Here is a 24858-nt window from a genome sequence, read left to right as displayed (position 1 = left end):
CAGAAGGTCCGACTCAGAACTGCGATGGGTAACTGCATGCTTCACCAGATTGGCTGGGCAGCCCAGAATGTCACTCCGCTTGACGTACTCCCAGACTCTTGGCGACTAAACCAAAGGTGCTCCTTTTCCTTAGAAATATGCGCCCCTCACGTGACGAGGGTCACCGAAAAGCACGGGCTCAAGCGCTAAACACCACCCTCGATGGGGATCATGCAGTTATCTACACAGACGCCTCCAAACATCGAGGGCAGTAATACGTCATCATTGTGGCTACCTCCAGAACCAACCTTCTTTCATGTACCTCACTTAGGACCCAAAAAATGACGGCAGCAGAAGATGCAGCCGTCACCTTGGACCTCGCTCAACCAGGGGTTCGGAGGGTAGTCATCGATTCCCAGCAAGCCTACTGGAATTACCAGTAGGGTTGGGTGTCCTGACCTGCACTGCGCGTGCTAAAAAACCACTCCCCAAACGGTTCCATTCAGCCCACCTGGACACCCCCTCACGCTCAATGGAGGGCAACAAATACGCCCCCAACAAGCCTGCGCTTTAACCTTCCGTGCTATGGAGCTTCACGAGGACAGTCACCCGCTTGTCACGTTCAGGGAGATAACCCATCATTATCGCCTTCTGAGACAGACCATACCTTCGCCTTACCCTGACCTTTCCAGAGAACAACAAACTACCCTACGGCTCATAAACGCCGGGCTCCTTCCCACAGCCTACGCGTCTTCACTTAATGTATCCGAACCGCTACGACGCTGAATGTAAATTTTGCTCAGAAGTAGGAACACTCCGCCCCGTGATCGGGGTGTGCGACTTGAGCCCTGAGCACCCTTCTCTCTTTCCGTCAACTACCCAACAAGAGCAATGGAAGATGCTGCTGTCCAGGCCCTCTCTACCTACCCAGCTTCAGCGGGTGGACAGAACACAGGCCGCGCGGACTGCATATGGGCCCCACAGAAAAAGGAATCACTCCCCAGGGCTGCACTCTGGGCCGTTCAGAAATCTGAACAGAAGAATTTTTTTTCCTCCTCCTTCTCTGCCGCAAATCTCGTCGCCTCCGTCCGCGGCGCAGAGAGGGAGAAGACAGATCGACTAACACCGGGTTGGAGCTTTAATTTTATGAATCTTTAATTTTATGAAAAAAGTTTCCGCTCTTGTGCTACACCAATACAACTCAACCAAACACCGTTCATGCATTGATTTAACCTTAACAAGAATATCTCTTTGAAAGAATAAATGGTGTGGTTAAATGCATTTCACTTCTCTCTGATGTTGCTATTTTTAGAGCGATGTGAGTGAATTTAAGTGACGTCGCATGGGTAATCGTTATGGGTGCCGTTTACAGCTTTGCTTTCCAACCATATTCACGGGGTGGATTGGCGCGATTTTTTTTTATTGTAGTTTCTCTATCATGTTTTCATTCCTGAATTATCAATCATCGATTTTCGTTCCTTCATCTTTTGACACGAATTGCTTCGACGGGCAGACTGGCCACAATTCATACCGCGGCTCCCCCCTAGTGAGAGCTCTCACCCTCGTGTACCTGTTCTACTCACGTGGCGTCAAGATCCCCTATCACGCGACGCGCATCAGGCTGAACCAATACATCCTATGTACCAGAAACACACCGGAAATTGCATTGTATACTCTTAAGTGATTCCCAAGTGCTCCTGCTGCAGAACACCCACCCCTGCACATCTCCATCATCTCGTCTGGCAGGCCCAAAATTGGCGAAATGCAGAACTTTCTTTCCCCCTGGATTTGACGCCACCACTCCCGGTGGCCTTAGCACACTAGAAGAGCACACTATCATTCAAATGGCACACTTTGGTATCGAGAGCGGCCTAACACGAGTGGTACAGTGCTGGTCAACTGCGAAGCGGATGCCCTCTTTTAGGGACGAAGCTCCTTAGGGCGTGGGTCTGTCCATCCTCGACGTATGTATGTAGCCACCTCTAGTTTAGTTCTTGGATTGATTACTAGATGGCGTGGCTACCTCTAGTTTAGTTCTTGGATTGTTTACTAGATGGCGGTACTTGTATATGATGAAAAGATGCGCTTGGATTGTTTACTAGATGGCGTGGCTACCTCTAGTTTAGTTCTTGGATTGTTTACTAGATGGCGGCGAGCGTTGTAATAAAATCCGTTCGCTGTTGGCGCGCGCTCGGAGTCACCCGATGGATAAGGCTGCAGATGTGCGAGCCCGCGAGGCAGAAGCGCTCCGTGAAGCTGCGCGACGCCGCCGCCAAGATCCTGCCGTACGAGAGCGGGAGGCCGAAGCGTGTCGTCTGGCTGCGCGACGACGCCGCCAAGATCCCAGCGTTCGAGAACGAGAGGCCCAAGCGTCACGGCAACGGCGCGAGGACCCTGCCGTACGCGAAGCGCCACGGCTGCGGCGCGAAGAGGATCTCCAAAACGTCAGAGAACGGGAAGAGGCGAGAAAGCGTGCGTATCGGCAGGCAGACCCCGATGCAGTGAGAGCTCGTGAGGCGTCTGCAAAACGCATCAGGCGAGCTCAGCCCCAAGGTGCCGACGCGCGGTTTAAGCGAGACTTTCTAGACGTTACGTTCGGACACAGATGTAGTGGGCGAACTTTCACTGAAGAGTCACGGTTTTACCGATGATTTCCCCTCAGGAGCTTCGCCCACTCATCCTCATTCACCTGTGGATATGCTGTGAATTTTTTTAAGGGGGCCAGAACTGCAATCAGCACTTCCTCCCCTCCCTACCTACCGCCAACCCCTCACAGGTATAGTGAGCGTTCCTTTTGTCAATAACTGGTTTACAAAATTCCAGTTCCATTGTGGCAGGTAGCCAGGTTAGCGCTGCGGTCAGAGCACTTTGTTCCCTGCTCTGGTGGCCCGGGTTCAAATCTCACACGAGACCAAATGTGTTTTTATTTGTATTTTCTCTTTACATTGGACCCGCCGTGGTGGCCCAGTGGCTAAGGCGTTGTGCCGCTGAGCACGAGAACGCGTGTTCGATTCGCACCCGCGGCGGCCACTTTTCTGATGGAGCCGAAAGCAAAAGCGCCCGTGCGTTCGAGATGTCGGCACACATTAGATATCCCCAGCTGGTCGATGTTAAACCGGAGCCCTCCACTACGGCACGCCTCATAGCCAAGGGATAGCTTCGGTGCGTCAAACCCCACAATCTATTAATCGACTCACCAGCTTCTTTTCCGCACTTAACTTATGATGTATTATGGAGTTTGTTGCCATTGGCTGAGGCTGGCAATATCCAATCCACACTGAAAAGGAAATTATATGCTTGCAGAATAGGCTGTTGTGTGCATGTTTCGTTTATAGCAGTAAGAATGGTGGGGTAAACAATGGACGTTACAAACACCTAAACGTAGTAGCACCAGTGCATACAGCATGCACCCGTTTATAGCAGTAAGAATGGTGGGGTAAACAATGGACGTTACAAACACCTAAACGTAGTAGCACCAGTGCATACAGCACGCACTATGCTGGCTGATGCTGCACAGCTGTCAGCGCATTGGGCTTGTCTGACCCGACACTGGTGAACTGACAACAACACTGCAACTTACATGTCCCTGTCTGTCGAGGCATGCCCAATGTTTCACTACGCAATTACTATCAACCGTAACAATAAGCCAGGCAGAAGTCTGCTAAGAAAAAAGAACCGAGTGCGGACAGTGGTTCTTGAGATGTATCGTTGCACCATCTAAGAAGGCGAACAGTAACCAAAGTGACAAAAGACATCTTTTGCCATTTGCAGAAGCAATAGTAAGCATACTAACATCTGTTTTACGTACCTGCCCTAAATGCGTCACTGCCGATGCCACAGAACTAAAGATGCAATCGGAGAATTAAAATTTCGCCTTAAATTGGTTAATTTTGCAGTAGAGAAAGCATAGTTTGCCGCCGTACTAGTGCTTGGGGTGCTATAAAACACTAAATCTTTCAAATAAAACGAGCTTGTATTTTGTCTTCATGGCCCCTTTAGCAATTGTTTTTCCAGTTGCCTCAATTTTCTTTGAGCAATTTGTAGTGGTGTGGGCAGCCACGTCTTTGTCTTCAGATATTCCATATTTTTCCTTAACACAAGGGGCAAAAATATATGCACAACTTTCGGAGTGACTCCGAAATTGACTACACCTAGCTCCATTATTTGCACGAGTAATTCATACACGCACAAATTGTGCTGGCATAGTGGCACCACCCTAGATTTTGTTCCCATCAGCTCTGGTCATTTCTCAGCACCTATGTACATGCCGCCCTACTTCACTACAGGGTGGTGGTGCCTTGTTTGTGCCCCATGAGTGCGGGAAATGCTCCAGAAGTTACCAAAGGCTCATCCTTTGCCAAGTAGAGAATATACCTGTAACTAAGGTTCCCACACTTCAAGGCAATCCTGTGGTTCAGATTCTCCACAATGCACCAGAGTAAAGAATTCATGCCACAAAAAAAGAAAATTGGGGCGAACACCAACGTGCAAACTACGACTCAAAAATGTGACATGCACTGTGACAATGCGCAATGCAGAACGTGACTGTACAAAAACTAAAACTTGGGTCCTTCCATTATCAGACTCGCACCCACCATGGACTCCTTGAGAAGCAGTCCGATATTCGTTTTTGAATCATTAGACTACCCGCAGTGAGTCGAAGACGAAAAGCCCCATCGTATTAGCTTGCTGCCACTAACAGACCTATTAGGCTATTCTATGAAGTGTACTAGTGTGACCCACTGTGGTGGCTGTGGCCAAGGCGTTGTGCTGTAGAGCCCAAAGCCACGGTGGCTGCATTTCAGATGGACGCGAAAAGGCTCATGTGTCGAGACTTCGCCGCACGTAAAAAATAAAAAGATCCCCAGGCGGTCAAAATTAATCCAGAGTCCTCCACTAGCGCACCTTATACCCCAGGTGCAGCTTCGTCACGTTAAACACCCCAAAATGTAAAAAATACTAGTGTGTATCAGTCTACTAGCGTCGATAAGCTAATACTATGTGCCTACAGTGACAAGTTCAAACAAAGCAGCGAGATATGACAGCACGTTTTATTACCTATTAAATCAGCACGTTATTCATTACTGTCTGGACAAGCTCTGGATGAATTTAGGGATACATCTACGAGGTTTGTAAGTTCACGAGTCCACGAAATTGCCGCAATCACAAAAAATTCCAGTTAACCGTAAGCGTCCATGGTTTATGAAATCAAGGCTTCGACAGACGCCCGTCAGGTCGGGAATGATCATTAAAGAAAGGACGAAAACTCCGGCCATAAAATAACGATTTACGACGTCTCGACCCCCAAAACGGGAGCCTCCTGTCTTGGGGCCGAAACGCCACTGCATTGTTTTCATTTAGTCGTCGGTGTCTTTTTCCTCTCCAACGCCCACGGCCTAGAAGGCCTGGCGTGCAGAATATGATGTTACTTCAAAACGGCATTCATCTTTCCGCAAAGCGCGAGGAGAGTGGCGCCCCCCGTCGTCAGGCAGATGAGAAGAAACTAGGAGGTCCGAAGAGGAGAAGTGACAGAATCGACAGAACCATGCAGAACCACGATGGGTCGGACAGCGGTCCGGTTCATATATTCACCAAAGTAAATCGGACGCAAGATACATACAACACTTCTCGATGACCTGATGCAGATGCCTTTGATTACTCTGCAGCCCTTACTTCCTGCCGCCTTGTCGAGGGAACACAAGAGCCAGCCAACTCAACCTAACCACGCATTTTTTGTCGCATATGCATGTTGACTTCGCGACAAAAAGCTTGGCATTGCTTGGGTTGACCACATATGGCGCGACCGGCGCGACTTCCACGCTCATTTAAAAAAATGTTACCCAGTTCTTTTGAATTCTGAAAGCAGGGCGGTTTTTAGGCACACACATACAAATTTTAAGTTGTGATTTTTGCTTTTCAGTACTGTGTTACCGAACATAGAAAATACTGCTCCGGGGCGTTTTTCTTTTACATATTGCAGACTTAAAAAAATAATAGCTGTCTTTCTAGCACGAACGTTCCAGACATAGGCTGCATTGCCGCATTTACATGGCTGCGAAGCAAGCGCAGCACTGCCGCATCGCGCGATGTCAACAGGATTACATCAGAAGGGGCAGCGACATCACTGCGGGAGCAGGCTTGGACGCACTACGCGCTCTTCTGCTGTACTTCTGCCGCTGCGCGAGCTGGCTGCGTTTCTGTCGCAGCTATGTAACGGCGATTGTGAAGGCACCTTACATGGCCTAATTTTAGACGACGTAGGCCACGTCTGAAGCACACGTGCGCGCTTCTTTAACGTGCGCCGAAATCTCGAACACACAGGCGTTTTCGCTATTTCGCCTCCATCAGAAAAGCGGCCGCCGCGGCAGGCAATCGAACCCGCGTCCTTGGGCTCAGCAGCACGTACGCGCTTTTCTGCAGGCTCCATCAACATTTTCCCAATCTAATCCAATACGTACTCGAATAAACAACGGAGAAAGAATCCCTGTGAGGAATATGGTAGATAAGTTCAAGTGTTACTAGGTGTATTAGAGCATATAAGTTTATATTGTCACGTGGATATTTGTCAAGCCGCGATGCCCTGCTTGCGATGTGTGCGATCGCCGTGCAAAATTCAATCCCCAGTTAGTGCTACGTTCCGTGCTTCTTGGCCAACCAGGTTTTTGAAGACGACGACATAAATGTGTGGGTCCACCGCTCGCGGGCCAGACTGATTCAGCCATCTTCGCTGAGCCTCGCCGTGCTGCCTCTACTCTTCGGTGTAGCGCTACGCCTAATAAATAGGTACATCGCCATCCTGCTATCTACACCTCTGTCTACTAAGACGCAACAATATTGTATATTAACTTGTGCACAATTTTGTATTAGATATAAAACAACTACTAAATGTCCTATACGTATCAGACTAATAGAGTTCCTATTACAACTAATACAGAAATTTGTTAGACCAACACAAATTTCTATTACGTTTTTTTTTCTGGTTATGCATGCTTGCATTGCGTGATGCCACAACGAAGACATAACTTTGAAGTCAGATCGTATTTGCTCGACGTCGCCATTCGCCGAATTTTCATTGCTGGTTAAATGAATGGTCAATCGAGTGTATTCTGGTGAAGCTGAACCAAAGATTTGGCTTAGGGCGTATGGTGTTTAGAGGTTATAAAACAGTAAGAATTAAGTGAAAATAAATGTATAAACTTTTTACTCTGGCGTTTTAGGGAACATGCTTGCATTAAAAAATGGGAGCAAATGATAACGGAAATGCTCTGGGATAAAAAAATTACGAATCGGGCCTGTCTTTACAAATACGCGTCCCTAGTGTTAGCCTTTCAACAATATGGCCTTCAACCTCATACCAAGCATCGAGGGTCAAGAAGCACGCCTTGTAACAGTACTCCTAAATTGTAAGAGATTTTTTCTGACCTTCCCAGCAAAAATTCCACTCAACACTAATAACAACATTCAGTTTGTGCTCGTACCGATTGTTCACTAATTACCTTTAGGCAGTAGAACCATCGCTAACTTTTGTTAACACAGTAAGATTGTTCTGACGGATTCCATACGGCACCGTGACATGCATCAATTGCCATGTTTATCCGGTGGTTTTTTTTTTTTTCCTTTTCTTTGATTTATGATTGAAGGTACAATTTTCTGCACATTCTCAACTTGTAAACACATGCAATTGTGGTGCAAAAAAACTTCGATTTTACCCGAACGGGATTAGTTCAACTTTCGCGGGTCCGTTTCGCTACAGTAAACCAAAGTGACCCATCCTTGCATCTTGGTGAGCAAATTCGACAAACAACTACGTTCGATACGTCCGACATACGATTTATGTGAAAAGTTTGGTCTGCGCTGCGACATCCCAAAATGCAAGAATGGCGTTTGACATTTCTAGCGCAAACAGTATTCCGGGCGAATGCATTCGCCCAGTTCTCGTCTTTGATGGCGGTTACTGATCGTTCAGATGAACTGTAACGAAGCGAACGCACGTTTCGAGGGTCCACGAAAACAGAATTCAACTTTGCTCAATTTGAAAAAAAAACGAGCCTTTGGTGGCTCACTCAGCTCCATTTATGTTAGGAGACGCGCTTTTTACCATAAAAAGACAAGTAATATTGAAAAACTTTCAAATTTTGCGCCACAGGGATGCATTATGGGCAGGAGTAATGTATTATGGGCCAGTATTGGGAACACTTATCGGTGTTTTTCGAAGTGATACTATCAAACCAAACTAGAGACTCCACTAAAATCGCCCAGTCATGTTTCTTGACGGTGGCCGTGGTTGGTGGGCGCCAATAGCAGAAGCGAACTTCTGTAACGTCGCAGAAAAAGCGCCGGAAGGTGGTAGGGTAGTTGATTGATTGTAGGGTTTAACGCGCCGACGCAACGCAGGCGATGAGGCGCGCCGTAGTGGAGGGCTCCGGATTGATTTCGACCACCTGGGGATCTTTCACGTGCGCCGAAATCTCGTGCACACGGGCGTTCTTGCTTTTCGCCTCCATCAGAAAAGCGGCTGCCGCGGCCGGGAATCGAACCCGCGACCTCTTGCTCAGCAGCGCAACGCCTTAGCCACTGAGCCACCGTGGCGGGTGGTAGGGTAGTCGCCACTGCTTCATGTGTTTTCTTCAACATACCGATTATTTGTTTGATGTTCGCCATAAAATTGGTAGCATTGTTATCGGAACAAAACAGTCTTTTTAATATACCAAACTTATTTTAACTTCATGTCCCCGCTAATTATTTGCGTGGGTATCTGAATGTTTCAAATAGTAGAGAGTTATAGCAGATCGGAAAAACGGTTCCGGTACGGTACACGGTAGCCGCTGCGGGACCGTACCGGGAAGGCTCGTTTTTAGAGTTATAGCAGACCGTAACTACCGGCCATGCTACCGTGACTGGGAGCGACTTGTCTTGTACCTCGTTTGGCAATTTTTCGTGAGTCTGTGGCGCTTCCTGTGCTGAAATATTAGTTTTCAGTTCTCAAAAGCGCTAAAGACAGTATTAGAAGAAAAAAAAAACATCCAACGCCCCCACGGAGATTCGAACTGCGACTGCGTGAACATGGAGCGGCATTTTAACTCTACGCCATTTCAATAGATGGCGCCAGTAGGTCAAGCTCAGTACATACGGCTGGCTGTTTCTAGTTTTTCGTTTTATTTGAGAGTCCCTCGCACTGATACCGCCTGTTCCTCACTCGCCGATTTGTAGACGGGCCCCATGTTGCTGTTAATACTAGTTATGTAGCCGTATCGCCTTTATTTAACCTAAAAGAAGCTATCGGACATGCGTCGTTCGACGACACAAGCCACGGCAGTTGGGCCGGGACCATGTTTCGCTTGCTGCTTGAGCTGTCACAATCGCGTGAATTTCACTTGTTGCAACCTCATTTTTCTTAAACGATCTCATATTTACAATCCGTTCGACTAGGCGTGAGCCAATCGTACGTATCCTAAACTCTTCTAAAGCGGCCGCCCGCTTTCGAACGACGGACACGGTATGTCTCGCTACCGCGCGGCCAAGTCGCTCCGGTATACGGTAGGGTTCTGCGCATGCGCGGTGGCGTCCAGACGGTAAACGTTACCGTACTGGAACCGTTTTTCCGATCTGCTATAACTCTCTAGTAGTACATTGAGATATGAGAGTGAGGCAGCGACATCATCGAAACATTTTGTAACGAACACTGTCAACACTCACCTGTGCATCGTTCCTCGCTCGTGCAGGGTCCAAGGCACCACCTTCCTCACGCTGACCCTGAGTAGAGAGGCAAAAAAATTAAACCCAGTTCCACCCAATGTGAAATCTGCTGAAACGGTGAGCTGTGGTTTTCTTGCGTCGGCTCCAACGTCAACGGGCGCTGTCCCGAGAACGGCAGCGCCGTCACCGCTCAAATTCCACGGTTCGCGCAAAGGAATCTGCAGCTAAACGTCAGCGGCAGGAGGTTCCCTCCTATAGCGGTAGGGAGAAAAACCCGCCCCTGCGAGACCGCTGCGCCATCTATCAGTGGGTCTGGGAACCGGTTTCTGCGAGGCCGCCGGCGGCGAAACCACTGCGTCATCTATAAATGGGTCTGGCAACCCGCTCCTACCCCAGCGTAAAGCATGGCTCACAGCACTTGCAAAAAGGCTCTACCTGCGACAGATTTGCTGCTAGAAGTCGCTCGAAAGCCAACAGCTTTTAACCTGCGCATTCTCATGATGAACCACTTAAATGCTCGCAGCCGCGGTGTGTTTCGGGCGTTTGTGGCTCGTGCTGTTCCCTGCAAAACAATGCACTCGCCGGAGCGATCCTGTAGTCTGGAGGCCAGCCCAATGCAGAAGGTCGATAATCTATGAGAGCCGGCGCTCAAGAAATACAAGCTAACACGGTAATGCCATTTTGATCGCTGTCGTTTTGTTGTTCCCGCACCAAAGACATTCAGAACCCGAGGCCGTAACGAAAACATGGTTCTAGCCTAGGAATATCGAAGCAGAAAGAACAATTGCTTCTCTGCGCATATACTGCTCTGCTCAGAGAGTCTCTGTAAATGCAGACAGGCCAGAGCGTGTTGCTTCCAATTCAGCAACGCTTTTGATCTGCAATATTTCTCACCCTTCTGTGATTGCCTTTCGGAAATTTTCTCGACACTCTGTGACGGTTGAGTTACGAATTGTCCATGAACATATTAACGCTGTTATGAATGAGAGCGATGTGCTTCACCGTTGCCCTGCGGAGGGCAGAGTTACGTTAGCCGTAGCCGGGTTCTGTGCTTTGCAGAGAAAGCTTTGTGTATTATGGTGAAGCCATAACAGCGAAAGGATCCTGCAGGTGCGAAGCAGGTTCTGCAAACGGCGACCCGTTATCACCTCAGAGAAGTTGGCACGCCGGTGTGGGTGTTGGGGGCAGAAGAAGACGAGAGGGTAGGTGTTGAGAGGGATGGGACAATGGGGGGCAGTCGTGTGGGAAGAGAGAATGGGAAATGTGGGATAGGATGATGTGGATGTGGTAGGTTTCGGTCTGTAGTCGGCGGATGATGTAGGCTTGTTAGGCGGTGAGGGAGTGGGGGAGGATGGCAGGCATCGCCGTCGGGAGTTGGTGTAGTTGGAGAGGATGGAGTTATACGTGGGGTCAAGAGCGTTTTTTTTTTTTATTCCGAGCGTTTCGTATGCAGCAAGTACGTGCTGCACCGCTTCGAACTAAAGAGTTGGAACCTCTGGTGTTTTACGCGAAAATATTCTGGTAATATGCTGCATTCCCCTACAACCTATTATTAAACAACAACAAAAAAAATTATGGTCACAGCCCACAAATGTAGTTAAAGCACTTGAGTTTTCCGGCGGAGGCCTTGAACGAGCTTTGTAAGGCGACAGTGTCAACTTGAACAGATTTATTGTCCGGATTTTTCTAACACGTGATAGGACGCTGCATATACAGATGCGTGCTTAGTGATTAAAAAGCAACCCAGCGCGGCGCCATCGTGTCGGCTGAGGCCGCTGCTGCACTCGTGAACGTGGTTTCGATTCCATTCCATGTGAACTGTACTTGTGATCTCGGCAAAGTACGAGACTCCTGTGCATGAGATTTTTGATCTCGTTAAAGCATTTCCAAGGTGGCCCAGATTATTACGTAATCTTCCATTGCGGCGCGCCTTATTGGACAGGCGAGCAAACTGGGCGTAAAATATCTTCCAGCCTGAGGCGGGACGTTTTTACGTCTAGGTTAATTTGGCGCCTCACGTGAAGAGGTGGGTGAGACTCACAGTGTTTTCCACGTGACATTCCAAGCGCGTGTCATGTGCATCCTGGTGGCGTCATGTATGGTGCTTCACCAAGCCAACTTCCATGACAAGGCGAAAAGGAATAGTACGTTAGTAAATAGTTCAGATCACTACGACGAGTCGAACGAAAAGCCTTCAGAAATCCGGTTATTTACATTATGTTCTTAACCTCCTTGGTATAGGTGCAAGAAATTTGTTGCCATCAGTGCCGCACAACGCAAAAAGACACTACGGCGTAGCTGGCATGGTAGTTAACAGCGCTAAAGGACTAGGGCAAGTGAGGGACACAGACGACAGTGAAAAGATGATGAGGACACGTGACAGACGTAAGACTGTTTCTGCTGTGTATTACTCCCCCTCCCACCCATTTCTTATCCCCCCTGCCAGGAGGACCGCTGCCAGGAGGATTTCCCAGGGGGGCCCAAGTCCTGGTACACAAAATAAGAGCCGGGGCTGCTCCTACGGAGGACGTGCTCACAAAGTGGCGGGAATACATTTCCCAACCCCCCGAGAACTGCAGGGAGGCGACAATCGTGACCTGCTCCTCGTGTCACGTGCCAACGAGGCCGACAATGCAGCGTGTGCTGTGGGAGTGCTTGGGGCTCACGGCGGAGAGAAGAGCCAATCTTCAGCCGAACATCAAGACCTTCCAGGAGTGGGCATCGCCTCCTGTGAGCCGGACTCACCCAAAAGAGACTTATGTCCCTGTGGACTTTAGCAAGTACCACGGGGATATACACGAGGATGTAGACGCTCTCACCTACTTTACCGCCTTCCCCATCCCCGACTAGACCTTAAGTCCCTCCTTCTGGATAAATAATAATAATAATAATAATAATAATAATAATAATAATAATAATAATAATAATTATAATAATCCCCCCTGCGTTTCTTCAAATTTTCTTGCTGGCATAGAACGTCTAGTTCGATCTATTTCCTCAAACTTAGGATGCACCAACTAACGTCGGCAAGAGTTATCAACACATAAAAGGCTCACGTAACACGAAGTTCGTAAGTGCGGTAAGCACGCAGTAAGCACGCATAAAACACGAAAGTGTTTTATTCCGGGATTCCCGAAGATTTCACTTACGTGACATCTCTCACGGAAGTTAGGCCAGTACAACGAAGCAAGCGGCCTGTAAAGGGTGCACCCCTGCACACAGGGTCTTCTTGCGGGGAAGCAACCTTTAGTACTAAAGTATACGTTTTAGTCCGGGTTGTTCGTTTTCGGGTTTTATATTTTAACAAGAAACTATTTTGTGCCGGGATACACCACGATTTCACTGATGACATATCGGTCACGAAAAGGACGCCAGTACACCGCGACCCGCCACCAGGACGTCGATCGCAAAAGATCACCCGCAAGACAGCCGCCGACCCGCAAACCATGCTCAGCTGCAGATTTCGATGCACATTTCACTTTTGTGTTTTACCGATTCCTATGACAGAGGAATTAACCAGTTTCTGTGTTGCTTCTCAGGGCGCAGCCTGGAATTGCGTTAGCTGCGCAGAGCTTGTACTTACGTTGCACATTGCAAGCAGGAGCCTCCTGAAGTGGCCAGATGTGTCCCCTCTAATGTCGCTCTCAAGATCCTTGCCAAAACCTGAAAGAAGAAACGGAGACGGAGCGGGATGCGAAACCTCAAGTTAAGTTTACGTAAACAAGTTCTAAATATGTAACTGACGTTTGGGTTTGGGCTAGTTGGTTCATAATTAAACTGCGAAACAGTGCTTTAAACGAAGTCAGTAAGAAAAGACACAGACACGAGCGCTGCTCGTGTCTGTGTGTTCTCCTACTGACTTCGTTTAAAGCGCTGTTTCGCAATTTAAGTCTAAATACTCGCCGCCAATACAAATACTCGCCGCCAATACACATACAGTTAACCTGGATGTAATGAACCTCTATGTAACGAATTCCTGGTTTTAACGAAGTTTTTCTATTCCCCATTGCCAACCAATGTGTTAGCGACCTCTATGTAACGAAGGCGTTGCGACGGTTAACCTTAATTTAATGAATTCGCTGCGTCGATGAGGCATTATTTTTTTGAACTTTCACTGAAAAATCGGCTGGGCAAACACACTAATTTAGCGAATTAGGCCAGCACCGCAAACCACCGTGCGTGTATACACGTGTGAGTGCGGTGTCGGTTCCGTGCTAGGCCTGTCTGTCGGCGTTCGGTCGCGCGTCTCCACTGATATCTGTGGTGTCGAATCGTCGGGAATGAGTTCTGCTACCAGATAACGAAAGTTTTGACTTTCGAAGAACAGATCGCAACTTCAAATGGCATCTCCGCCGGCAAGAAAGAAAAACGTAGAAAGAAGAAATAAGAACCGTTTCTCAGCTAGAAACCTAGCTCTCACCACTTTTGAGTGCGGAAAAGAGCATCAAGTTTGCAAAAAGGCGTCCTTTCAGGATGAGTTCGCTCCTTGAAATGAGAAGTGTCGCAGAGAAGTGTCAAAGCGTAAAAGTGATACATATGTTCCGTTTCCGAAAAGAGGGGTAAGCGACGCGGGTTCGATTCCCGGCCGCGGCGGCCGCTTTTCTTATGGAGGCGAAAAGCAAAAACGCCCGTGTGTGCGAGATTTCGGCGCACGATAAAGATACCCACGTGGTCAAAACTAATACGGAGCCCTCCACTACGGCGCGCCTCATCGCCTGCGTTGCGTTACCACGTTAAACCCCACAATCAATCAAGAGGGGTAAGTGACCTTGCTTCTTGAAGCGCCCTGTAGGGACTAAGCTCGTGGGAAAGCAGCAGGCGCAATCACGCCCTTTTGCACTGTGAAATGAATACTTGAACGGTGAGTTCACCGTCATTGATGCCTAGCATTTGGTTTTGTTTCTGCTTCCATCTCGCCAGCCTCAGTTCGGAACCTGCATGTAACAAAAACCTCCATGAAACGAAAAATTGAGAATTTGTCAACTTCTTTATATCCAGGTTTAACAGTAAACGCTAATCCCCCCCTCCCCTATAGTTTTTCAAGGCGAGTCTGATGCGAGCCAGTAAGTATCTATCGGTATAGGCCAAGTCATGTGGTTTAGTTTGCGTCCAATTTACAGGCGCACGCATTTCTATTTCTGCGTATTCCTGGTGCAAACAGCGCCTGACAAAGAAGTCTGTGCGCCTTGCCACTACCGGAACCACAACACCTCAAGAGGCAATTCGATACCCAGCGCGCATGATTACTGTGCCCTCTGTGGCTTGGTCCTCACCGGGTCCCTCATCGCGCAAGCTGGAAGAGATCCGTGGGTCTGCTTCATTCACAAGTGCCCGCAGGACCAACTATTGTGAGCAAAGGGGCAAAGTAGACAATTGGCGAGGCCCAGACTACAATTTGTGACAAAATATGTTCTGCGCTGTGGAGATACACAGTGCATGCCTGGTGTTTTTGCATTGCGTAACGTTAGAGCACCCATCCCATTCATGGATGAATTCCTAGGTCTTTGCTTATTTGTAAACCTTGCTCGCATACAAACCATGACTGATCATTTAGGTGCATCACAGCAAGTCAGACCCACAAAATTATTCCAGTTAGCGATATACATTTTTTATCACTCTTAACAACCATCATCAGCCCTCAGGACTTGCTTCATTTCGTTTATAGTCACAAAACTTACTCATTTGCACACAAGACCCCCAGCACCGCACGGCAACGATCGTGCACCGCAACACCTCCCCGCTACAGAACGTACGTCCCCTCACCTCCATCACTGCGCGCACTTTTGCAGAGATTATCCTTGGTCGACATCGTTAACCAAGAGTATATACGCTCAACGTTTACAGTCCTAAGCCCACCTCGCTACATGTGATTGAAGCCTTGCTATAAGACGCCAAGAAACAAACCTCCCGCAGTCCCTTCATCCAACTCGGCTACTTCAACGCTGCACACCCATCTCGGGGCTACGCACAAGCCCCTAAGAAAGGCACCGCCATTCTCCACGCTTACTTACTGCATACAACGACCTAACCACCCCCATTAGCGATGGGTACGATCATCTCCTGTGTAACATCCCTGGACCGCACTGTTGCAAACAACGTCACCCATCTGGAACTGCAACGAACAAAGACACCCTAAACAGCTATCACTATGTAAACAGAATACGGACTTACCACGGGTGCGCCTCATGGTCATTGAGAAAAGCTAAGACGACCAAGGGCCAAACCACGCTTCCCACCATCACAAAGCACCTTGCATAAGCCACCTTACCTTGAAAATTGGACAACAGCCTTAGAAACTTTATATTACAGAAACACGTAAGCTGTGCAACTCACCCATAAACACCCTGAGGCTTATACCCGTCTGCTGCGTCTATATAAACAGCCCGCGGGGGCCTGATCAAAGGGCAGCAAAAACAAAATCCCGGGCCATCTCCACTCATGTGAAATCTGGGGAGAGTGAAGCATGCCGTGTATAAGTGCATTCTTGGCTTCTTCGCGTTTTTGCCAACAGAGATGAGTCCGTTGGGGGGTACAGGTATACAGCTTTGCTATAAAAGCCTCGTGTCTGAAGCACGAAGCATTCTAGCGTGAGGCGTAAACGAGTGTCCCGGTGTTTTTTACGGTTTCAGCGCGAGGCGTAAACGAGTGTCGCGATGTTTTAGCCCCGGGACTACATCAGACGACGATTACGACGACGACAGGAGACGCCAACAGACCCAGCCCCTAAGGGGCTTCGCCCCTAAAAAAATTCAGTTCCGTTCCACTCTGTGAAGAAGAATAACAGGCGAAGCAGTGTGCAGTACAGAAAGCGCAGGAAACAACGCCTTTGTTTGTAATTTACAACTGAGCTTCCTAGCTAACTAGCTGAATGAAAAAAAATTACACCACTTTCCCGTAGGGGAACCCTGAATAGTATGCGAAGCAGGCATGGGGTCGATTCAAGTCCCCATTAGTTTTCAGTTCGTCATTTCCGTGTGGTTGCGGTACGTAGCTACCGTTATATATACCGTTTGGGTTCCATGGTAACTACCACACTTGTCACTTACCGGAACTACGAAATGAGAAATTGCGTTGACCCCATGGCTGTTTCGCATACTACTTAGGGTTCCCCTACGGGAAGATGGTGTAATTTTATTGGAGGGGGGTGGGGGTATTAGAGTGGAGAGGCATTAAAGAGAGAGAGAGAGAGAGAGAAAGAGACGTTGTACGTAGTATGAGTTTCTTTATTTAAGCATTATCATCATCATGTTCAACGTAGGTGACGTCGAGCTGTAATTGGCGTTCCGCTTTGATTATGACCGCCTTATGGTCTGTGAAATGTACAGTCAAGGGCTGTTGCAGTGGATGAACCCTAAAGTTGCTGAAGATGAGGTCGATGCACGTTCCCCGGATGGTTTTGGGCTGCTTGTAATCACGGCCCGCCGAGACTCGCCGACACACGCCGCCACCGCCGACCATGAAACGTCGAAGGCGCGTGAAGCGTGCTCGTCTCGTGCCGGCCCAGGAAGACACCGGCAACACTGTCGCTCCAGGAGCCATAGAAGGGTAAGACACCACCGGGCGTTCAGCAAGCCGAGCATGCGCAGTGGGGGTGTGGACGGCGCAACAACGACAAGGACAAGGGAGGGACATAGCCCCGACCATGAGATGCTTCGTATCTAATTTGGAAGGGCTATAGTTTTATTCCAGCAGTCAAACATGGGGCTACCTGTTTCCCTCCCACGTCGATGGCATATCTTACTGTCTGTATAGCACGCCAACACAAACCACTCGACCACCAGGACAGAAGTCAGGTCGCATCCGGCCGTGAGACGTACACGTTGAAAACTCCCGCAAGCACAACGGGCGTGTCATCGTTGAGCACATGAAGCCTAATTGCGCCTGCAAGCCCCCCACCCCCAGATGCACGCATAAAGGAGCAACCGGTGATGTGCGCACAGGCAAGAACGTGGCTCCGGGAGCCCTTCAGGCCGGGAAAAATACCGGCCAAATTGTCACTCCAGAAGCCTCCCAAGAAGGAAACACTAAACACTAGCTCTTGGGTGCGAAGAATTTCCGTTCTTTATCGATTTATCACGCTGTATATGGAAACGGAGCCATATACAGCTTCGCTGTAAAAATGCAACCTAACGTATCGCCAGTATGTGTAATATGCACATACGCTCTCAGTGCAAAAGTGACTGACCTCCTGTGATCAAATAAAAGGTGCCCTCAGTACGAAGCGGATCCGGCATAGCCTTCGCAAGCTCGTCGGAAACAAACCGACACGCCCCTTTAACACCCACTAATCAATGACACCATCCAAAACAGCGATTTGCCCCCCCCCCCCCCCCCACTCCGCGAACTTCTCAATTCTGTCATTGTGAACGCATACCTAGGCACCTGACAACCCACCCCATGCCTACATCTGTCCAATATGCAGGTTCAACAAACGCCGCACCGGACACCCATTTTACCACAAAAGAACAACACCAGGCTGTTAGCAAACTCACCAAAAATACCGTGTCTGGCTGTGATGGCATCACCAACAAGCTCTTTCGAAATCTCCACGCTGAGGCTCGACAATCTCTACTGATTCCCTTCAACCACCACTGGCACGCAGGCTCCATTCGTCCCTAATGTCGCAACGCCGACATAACGTATGTTTAAACCCAAGAAGACGATTAGGCGCACTAACTTAGATCCCATATGCCTTATGCCTCGGCAAGCTGCTGGAACCCAACGCAATATTCACTGCCCATCTCGAAAATACTGACCTCTGCCGGCACACCAATTGTTCATCTTCCTGAACCACCTCTTTATACAAGATGCCCTCCTTCAGTCTCGAGAGTATGTCATAGTCAACCCTATCAAACTTTACCTCAGTACAGCCCTAGCTTTTGGTGTCCACGGTGCCTTCGGCAACATTACCCATGAAGTTATAATTGTCGGCGTAAATAATACACGCTGCCGCCAAAGCACCTTAAACTCAACACGAGTATTTCTAGCTGACCGAAACGCCACTATCCAAATCGGATCATTCACCCCCGTAACATTTTCCACACCCGCTAAGTGTACTCTCCAAAGTTTGGGGATCATCCTCCCTATTGTTCAGTACGGCCCTCTAAGACCTGCCCTTACGAATTTCCGTAATCCCTAACCTTCGTCATGCTCTCTACGGGGATGATCTTACTTCTGGACCACCAAGGGGTAATCGGGCGCCCAACAATAATAACAAGGGGTGGACACCGTCATAAACTGCCTCACACCACGTGGTCTCACCTGTCACCACTCAAAATCGGCCTTTCTAATCTTCGTGCATGTACCCGTGGAAGAGCTCCAGAGCTGGAACCCGACACTCAGGTCATGATACACCAGCAACTTATACCGCAATGAGCCGTTTACGAATCCTGAGAGTAACCTTTAACGCAGATGGATCTGAAGTAGCACTCCTACCCGAACTACACTCCACGATATCCCGATGCGCTCACCTCATCTGCCGTACCTGCATGCATAAATACGGCCTTGAAGAGAACATGTGTCGCCTATAGTACAACCACTACTACACAACAGAATCACATATGGGACTCTCTAGTTCAGCTCCGAACCAGGAACACTCCGAGATAGATGCTGTCATTCGTCGAGCCTACAAGATAGCCCTAGGGCTACCGGCCTTCACTCCCACCATTACGCTCCTTCAACTTGTCAGACATAATTCTCTCTCCGAAATCATTGAAGCTCAAAGCACCAGTCAACTCGCTGGCCTTGGGCTCACCCATACAGACCGCCTGGTCCTCCATAATTTAGGCCGTCCTGGACCTGACCCTTATCAAGGCTAATAATCACTACCCCCCATACCCTGACCACCATCAAAGTCGTTCATATCCCAAGACACATTCATCTCGCGTTCTACAAAGACGTCGCAACGCTCCCGTTCCCCATTTACATAAGAAATACGCACCGACCAGCGACACCCGTTACACCGACACAGCTCACTCACCTTCATACAGATGCAACACTAGCGGTCCCCGACAGCAAGGAACCATTTACACCGCAGCCATATACCGCCACCCACCTCCAGCTGCTGTGGAAACCTGGCAGTCGCACTCACAGCGCATACAGCAACCTCCGTCTGTCTCACAATCAAGACCGATTTCCGACAAGCTGTCGAAGGTACCTCTTCGGGAGAATTCCTACGTGGCCTTAAGCTGCTACAAGCCCTAGCATCCCCTTCTACCATCACCGTCGGCTGTACACCAGGGCACGCATCCATCCCTGGTAACCAAACAGCCCGCTCTGCGACCCTCAACCTCCACTACGGGGCCTGCCTACGAGGCCGGGAGACTAGGCCGCCACGACAGGTCACGTTCTACGATATATTATACAACTGCAGACACACCCGCCGAGAGTACCTTACACTTGCCAACGAAGAACCCCTCATTAGGCGACGTCTCCAAGCTAATACAAGCTTCAGCGAAACGATCCTGTCCCACATCTCCCCCAGCCGTTTCACCTACAACTGCCCTGATTGCCACCCCCCCCCCCCCTCGTATTTTTCTGCCCACGCACGCGGCTGCCTGAACTAAGGACACCAACCTGCTGCTCGAAATTTAGAAGAGAAAAAATTTTTATCCCCCTCCTGTGTCCTTCATTTTGCTTTCTTTCCAAAACGTGTTAAAAGGGATAATTTATTTAGCATTTACTCGCGTAAGCACCTTATTTACAGCCAGTTAGCACAACACTTGCCGTAAGCCGCACTCTGTACCTCTAATTGTTCGGAGTAGTTGAGGTCCCTTCAGTTCGGCCCAACCGGAGTCTTCTGCATTAACGTGCATACATACATATATACACAATACTATAATGCCTTATTGGCGTAATGACTGATAAATAATTAAGTAAAATAAATAATAGCGTAATTAAGTGTGGACCACGTTCTTCCGCGCTGCCGACTCACAGGTGCGGTAGTACTGTTTCATCAGGCGAATATCCTCGTTGCTGCGCGTGCAGAGGATCTCGATGAGGCAGTCCTCGTCGGTTCCGAGGCCCGCAACGGCGCGGCGAAGCTCACGCGCCAAGTACTCGTGCATCGGATACAGAAGGCCCACCATGACGTCCTCGAAGCGGCCTCGGAGTTCGGACTTGATGTCCGCGATCAGGTCCTGTGACAACAGAAATAGAGCACGCCTGTTAAGCATGCACGAGTACAATCTCTTCGCGCAGGCTGTGCACTACTCGACATGCATGTACGACACAGATGGAAATGGGGCTACCGCGAATATGTGAAATACCCAACCATCACCGATGCCACGACTTCAGCAGAGCTTTGCCATGAGTTATGGACATTCCCCGACACCCACAACATTCGAAGAAAACGTGTGATAGTTGCAAGCTTGGATTTGTGGCAAGGCACTAGTTACCATCGGTGGCTCTAAGGTCCTTCCTACCATATCTCGCGAGGCTATACCCGGCATGCTAACTAGCTTTCTGGATATAGCTCGAACTTCCTTCTTATCCACTGAGCCTTGAGGCTAGGAAATTATTGCGCAAACACAACACCAACAAGACCTTTTTTGTTTGGCAACTTGCGCTGGATGGACTGCTAGACATGAGCCACTACCAGCTCGACTGTTACCTGTACGCGCGCGCGTGTGTGCTCGTGCGTTGTGCGTCACTGTGGCTTGCTGTGGCATGATCACTGGCTTGCGGTCCACTTCACTCCGAAGAAAGCTTAGTAGAGGCCCCGGTGGCCACCGGCACATTGGAAGAAGTGTGGATGAAGTCACGTGGCACACTCTCAGGAGGCCACTGGCAACCGCATCGCAGCAACGGCGGCGCAGGCCGACCCACCGAGGCACTACGTCACTGCGCGGCCCAGCCGATATCGCTGGGGGCCTTTTTCTACTGTTCGGGGCTCGAGTGCGAGCCGTTTTTGTATATTTGGGGGAAAAGGCTAGCTGCTAAAGGGACACTAGAGGCTGAATGGAATTTTGTTTTAACTGAAAGATCATATATTTGGTAACACTGTCAGAGTTTGTTCGACGAGCACGATGCGTTATTTCGAGAGAAATCCGTTAAGGAACTTATCATTTCCCTCTCCCGCTTCCTTTTCATTTTTTTGTGAGCTAGATATCGCGTTACAAAGTAGGAACGAGCCACCGGTGTGGTCTAGAGCGTAGATGGTTGGCGCTAGGCGCTCTTAGGCTGGCAACGGTAGCTTTTACGTCACCGAGCCATGGCCGACCCCGAGAAGGTTTTTTCGACCGAGGAGGCTGGGTTTCACTTTTATTATTTGTCACCGACGCAACGAGAAATGCTTGTCACCGCTACAGCGCCCGGTGTGGCCGCTTACACCGGACACTCAGACTCCAGCATGCCGGCCACGAGTCAGGCAGCAAGAACCACCGTTTCAAATATCGTGCAAGCGCGGCTGCCCGGCTAGGCGTCACTCAGGTGGAAGCCTTCATTCACCTCGTCTGGCGATCACGTCCATCCCATTCTCTTCTCTCACGCGACGCGCCAACCTCACGTGAAATACACACTCGCTTCCCGCACTCGTCTCGAGTAGCCCTCGTGGCCAAGGCTCCGCTCGGCCCAAACATAACAAGGGTAGAGCTACGCATGCACGATTTAGGGATTATTTATCAACTGCGGCTCCCAGCGAACGGAAGAGCACAAGTTCAGATCGGTCGGATAACCCCCTGAAGTAAGTACCCTAGCTTTTCACGGGCGATAAGGTTCGAACCAGGCGCGTACACGCTTTACCGATGGCAACATCCGCGCGCGAAGAACGGCTTAGAAGCTCAGGCGGGTCGCTTGACCACCTGCAGTGCATCTTGTTCCCTTTGCCGCTTCCTGCCAGAGATATTGCTTGCAGAAGCTCGGGTGTTCACCGTGGTAGGTTATTGGCTTCGCTAATTGCGCACCAATGATTTTCTAAAACTAGACTGAAAGCATGATGGCCGACTCTGAGTCGTAAGGGGAGCAGCCTGTCTCAATGTATAGAGATGTAGTCGGTTTTTTAAATTAGATGAGCTCGCGAAAAGTTTTGGTGTATATTTATTTCCCTAGCTCAACCACTTCGGAACTGTTCTTTCTAGGAAAACATTTATAGATCCTTCTCCATTAAGCTTTCGCCGTTCCAAACTTCTGTGACGTCAGAAAACGTAGTCCTCCAAAAGCGTACGAAGCATCGTTGCCTGTTTTCACGTTTCTGGCATTTTCTTCCTTATTAAACAACTGCTAGTCGCGATAATGGTGTATTTAGATTCTCGGTACCGTAGTCTATCGATACAAGCCAACTTGTTTCCACCCTTTAGTGCCCCTTTAAGGCGTTTTTAAAGCGAAGCATTATATGGCTAGGAAAAAAGAAAAGTGGGTGGTCCTGTGTACTCAGAAAACTTCTCTGGGGCAATCCGATACGCATGCGTTAAAGAAAACAGGCTGTTAGTGGTTCGAGTTAAAGCAATAGCGAAGTAAATGGACGGGGTGTTATTGAACTCATCTGGGAGTTTACCTGCATTCCCCACAGCCCGGAGATGGGAATGTAGAGGGAAATATAATAGGATAGGGTAGAGAAAAGTAAAGATTAGGGAGGTGAAGAGACAGTACAGAAGAGTTGTTCCGCCGTGGTCGATCTCGTCGCTCATAACACGCCTCAACCGCTGCGGGCTGGAATCATGCAGTGACAAGGAGACAAAAGGGCGAGTTTGCTGAGAAGAGGAGAGAAGTCCAGCGCCGTTTCCGATCACTTGAGAGTTCGCTTAACAGGACTAATGCCGAAAGACGGGTACTGGGGAGAGGGAGCTTTCGCCCGACGGTCCGCGCCGGGCGAAATCCGGGGAAATCCATATCTAGGACGACGACCTGCGCGGACACGGGGCAGCCGATCCGAAGTGCCGAAGAAAGCGGACGAGCGCGCAGACACGTCCGTCACGCTGCGAAGCGACGGTAATAAAAAAATACTCAAGTTCAAGAGAACTTATAAGTAAGGCGAGAGCAGAGCTCGCGCGCAGTGAGCTACTGCGTGAAGCCCGGATCAAGCGATGGCGGCGGGATGGGGCGGTTGGCAGTGCGGGCGGAGCAGTGACAACGTCGCAATAGCAAACACCGTCCGCACTTCACTCCGAAATGTGTAGGTCACGCGTCATGTACTTCCGAGGAGCAGGCAGCTTACAGTCAGCGATGCCGCGAGCAGGAATGGGCGTGAATATAAAATCCGCAACCACGCACTGACATGTAATGAAAAAGATTTTTTAAGGACTAACACACTTACAAACACCGGCCGCACGTTACAGTTTCGCTACTTCACCATCTGTACTTAGTGCATGGTCGCATTTCTTTAAGGGAAGAACACTTTAGGGGCTCGCGTTGTCGTCGAAGCTTGCTCGCTCGACCCAAGTAGAGCCGCAAAGTGTTCTTCGTCGCGGCGTCGCACAGAGGCTTCGAAAGCCAAGCGGTTTATATAGTCATAAGCGCTCCAAACTCGTGAACACGCTGGCGCTTGTCATACATCTCCAAGTTGTTTAGAGCAAGGAAAACTGCAGGTACATTTGAAGCAAAATAAATTAACCGGAAGCGCCTGAGGTATTTTACTTAGGAACTCTCGTTGGGTTGGTTTTTACGATAGTAAGCAAAAAACAGTGGCAGTGCAACGCCGGCACGTGCGGGAGGAAAAGCAAACACAAGAAGAACAGAACTCCAGATGGCGCAGTCTCAGGCCGGGGGCGCGCGAGCACTGAGAAGGCGGGAAATTTGGTATGCGCTGGACAAACTTCCGTCGAATTCATCGGAAGAGGAATAGACGGGGTGGCGAAGAGCGTGTTTGGTGAAGAGTGAGCGGATAATGGCGCCGCAGCCCATTATGGGGAATCACAGCTCTGCACTTCCAACTGCTTCCAACTTAAGTGGAACGGTTTAATATTTTTATTTGCTATCGCTAAAATCAAGCCAAGGTATATTTCAAAGCACACTGTTGGTATCAGTTATATTCTTATGTTTACCTCAAATATGCCAAATATTTTCTTTTTGCAAGAATGTTGACAAGGGTGAAGTATGATACCAGATTTCGTGGTTTGGAAAGATTTTGGCCATACATACCGCCTGTTCAACTTGGCCAAGTGGCTAAACCGATAGACGGACACACAGAGCAAAATTTTCGTGTTTAAGCAGCCCCAAAAAATGTCGTCTTTAAAACCAGCCAAGAAA

At 49.1% G+C, this 24858-nt stretch overlaps 1 protein-coding gene across 2 annotated transcripts in view; it reads right to left on the bottom strand.

The window, feature by feature from the left end:
- Positions 1-24858, bottom strand: part of LOC144143358 (annexin A4-like) — a 395087-nt gene that overhangs the window by 336721 nt on the left and 33508 nt on the right. For both annotated transcript variants that reach the window (XM_077675128.1, XM_077675131.1), the window contains exons 6-8: positions 20609-20813; positions 13259-13338; positions 9676-9732 (exon numbers count right to left, since the gene is read on the bottom strand). In XM_077675128.1, coding sequence (XP_077531254.1) covers positions 9676-9732; positions 13259-13338; positions 20609-20813 — 342 coding nt within the window. The remainder of the gene's footprint in view (positions 1-9675; positions 9733-13258; positions 13339-20608; positions 20814-24858) is intronic.

The sequence above is a fragment of the Haemaphysalis longicornis genome, unplaced genomic scaffold (assembly GCF_048455015.1).
Source record: "Haemaphysalis longicornis isolate Haplotype H1 unplaced genomic scaffold, Haemaphysalis longicornis Haplotype H1 scaffold_1, whole genome shotgun sequence".
NCBI lineage: Eukaryota > Metazoa > Arthropoda > Arachnida > Ixodida > Ixodidae > Haemaphysalis > Haemaphysalis longicornis.
The sequence above is the reverse complement of the archived record's forward strand: the minus strand, read 5'-3'. Positions and strand labels throughout refer to the sequence as shown.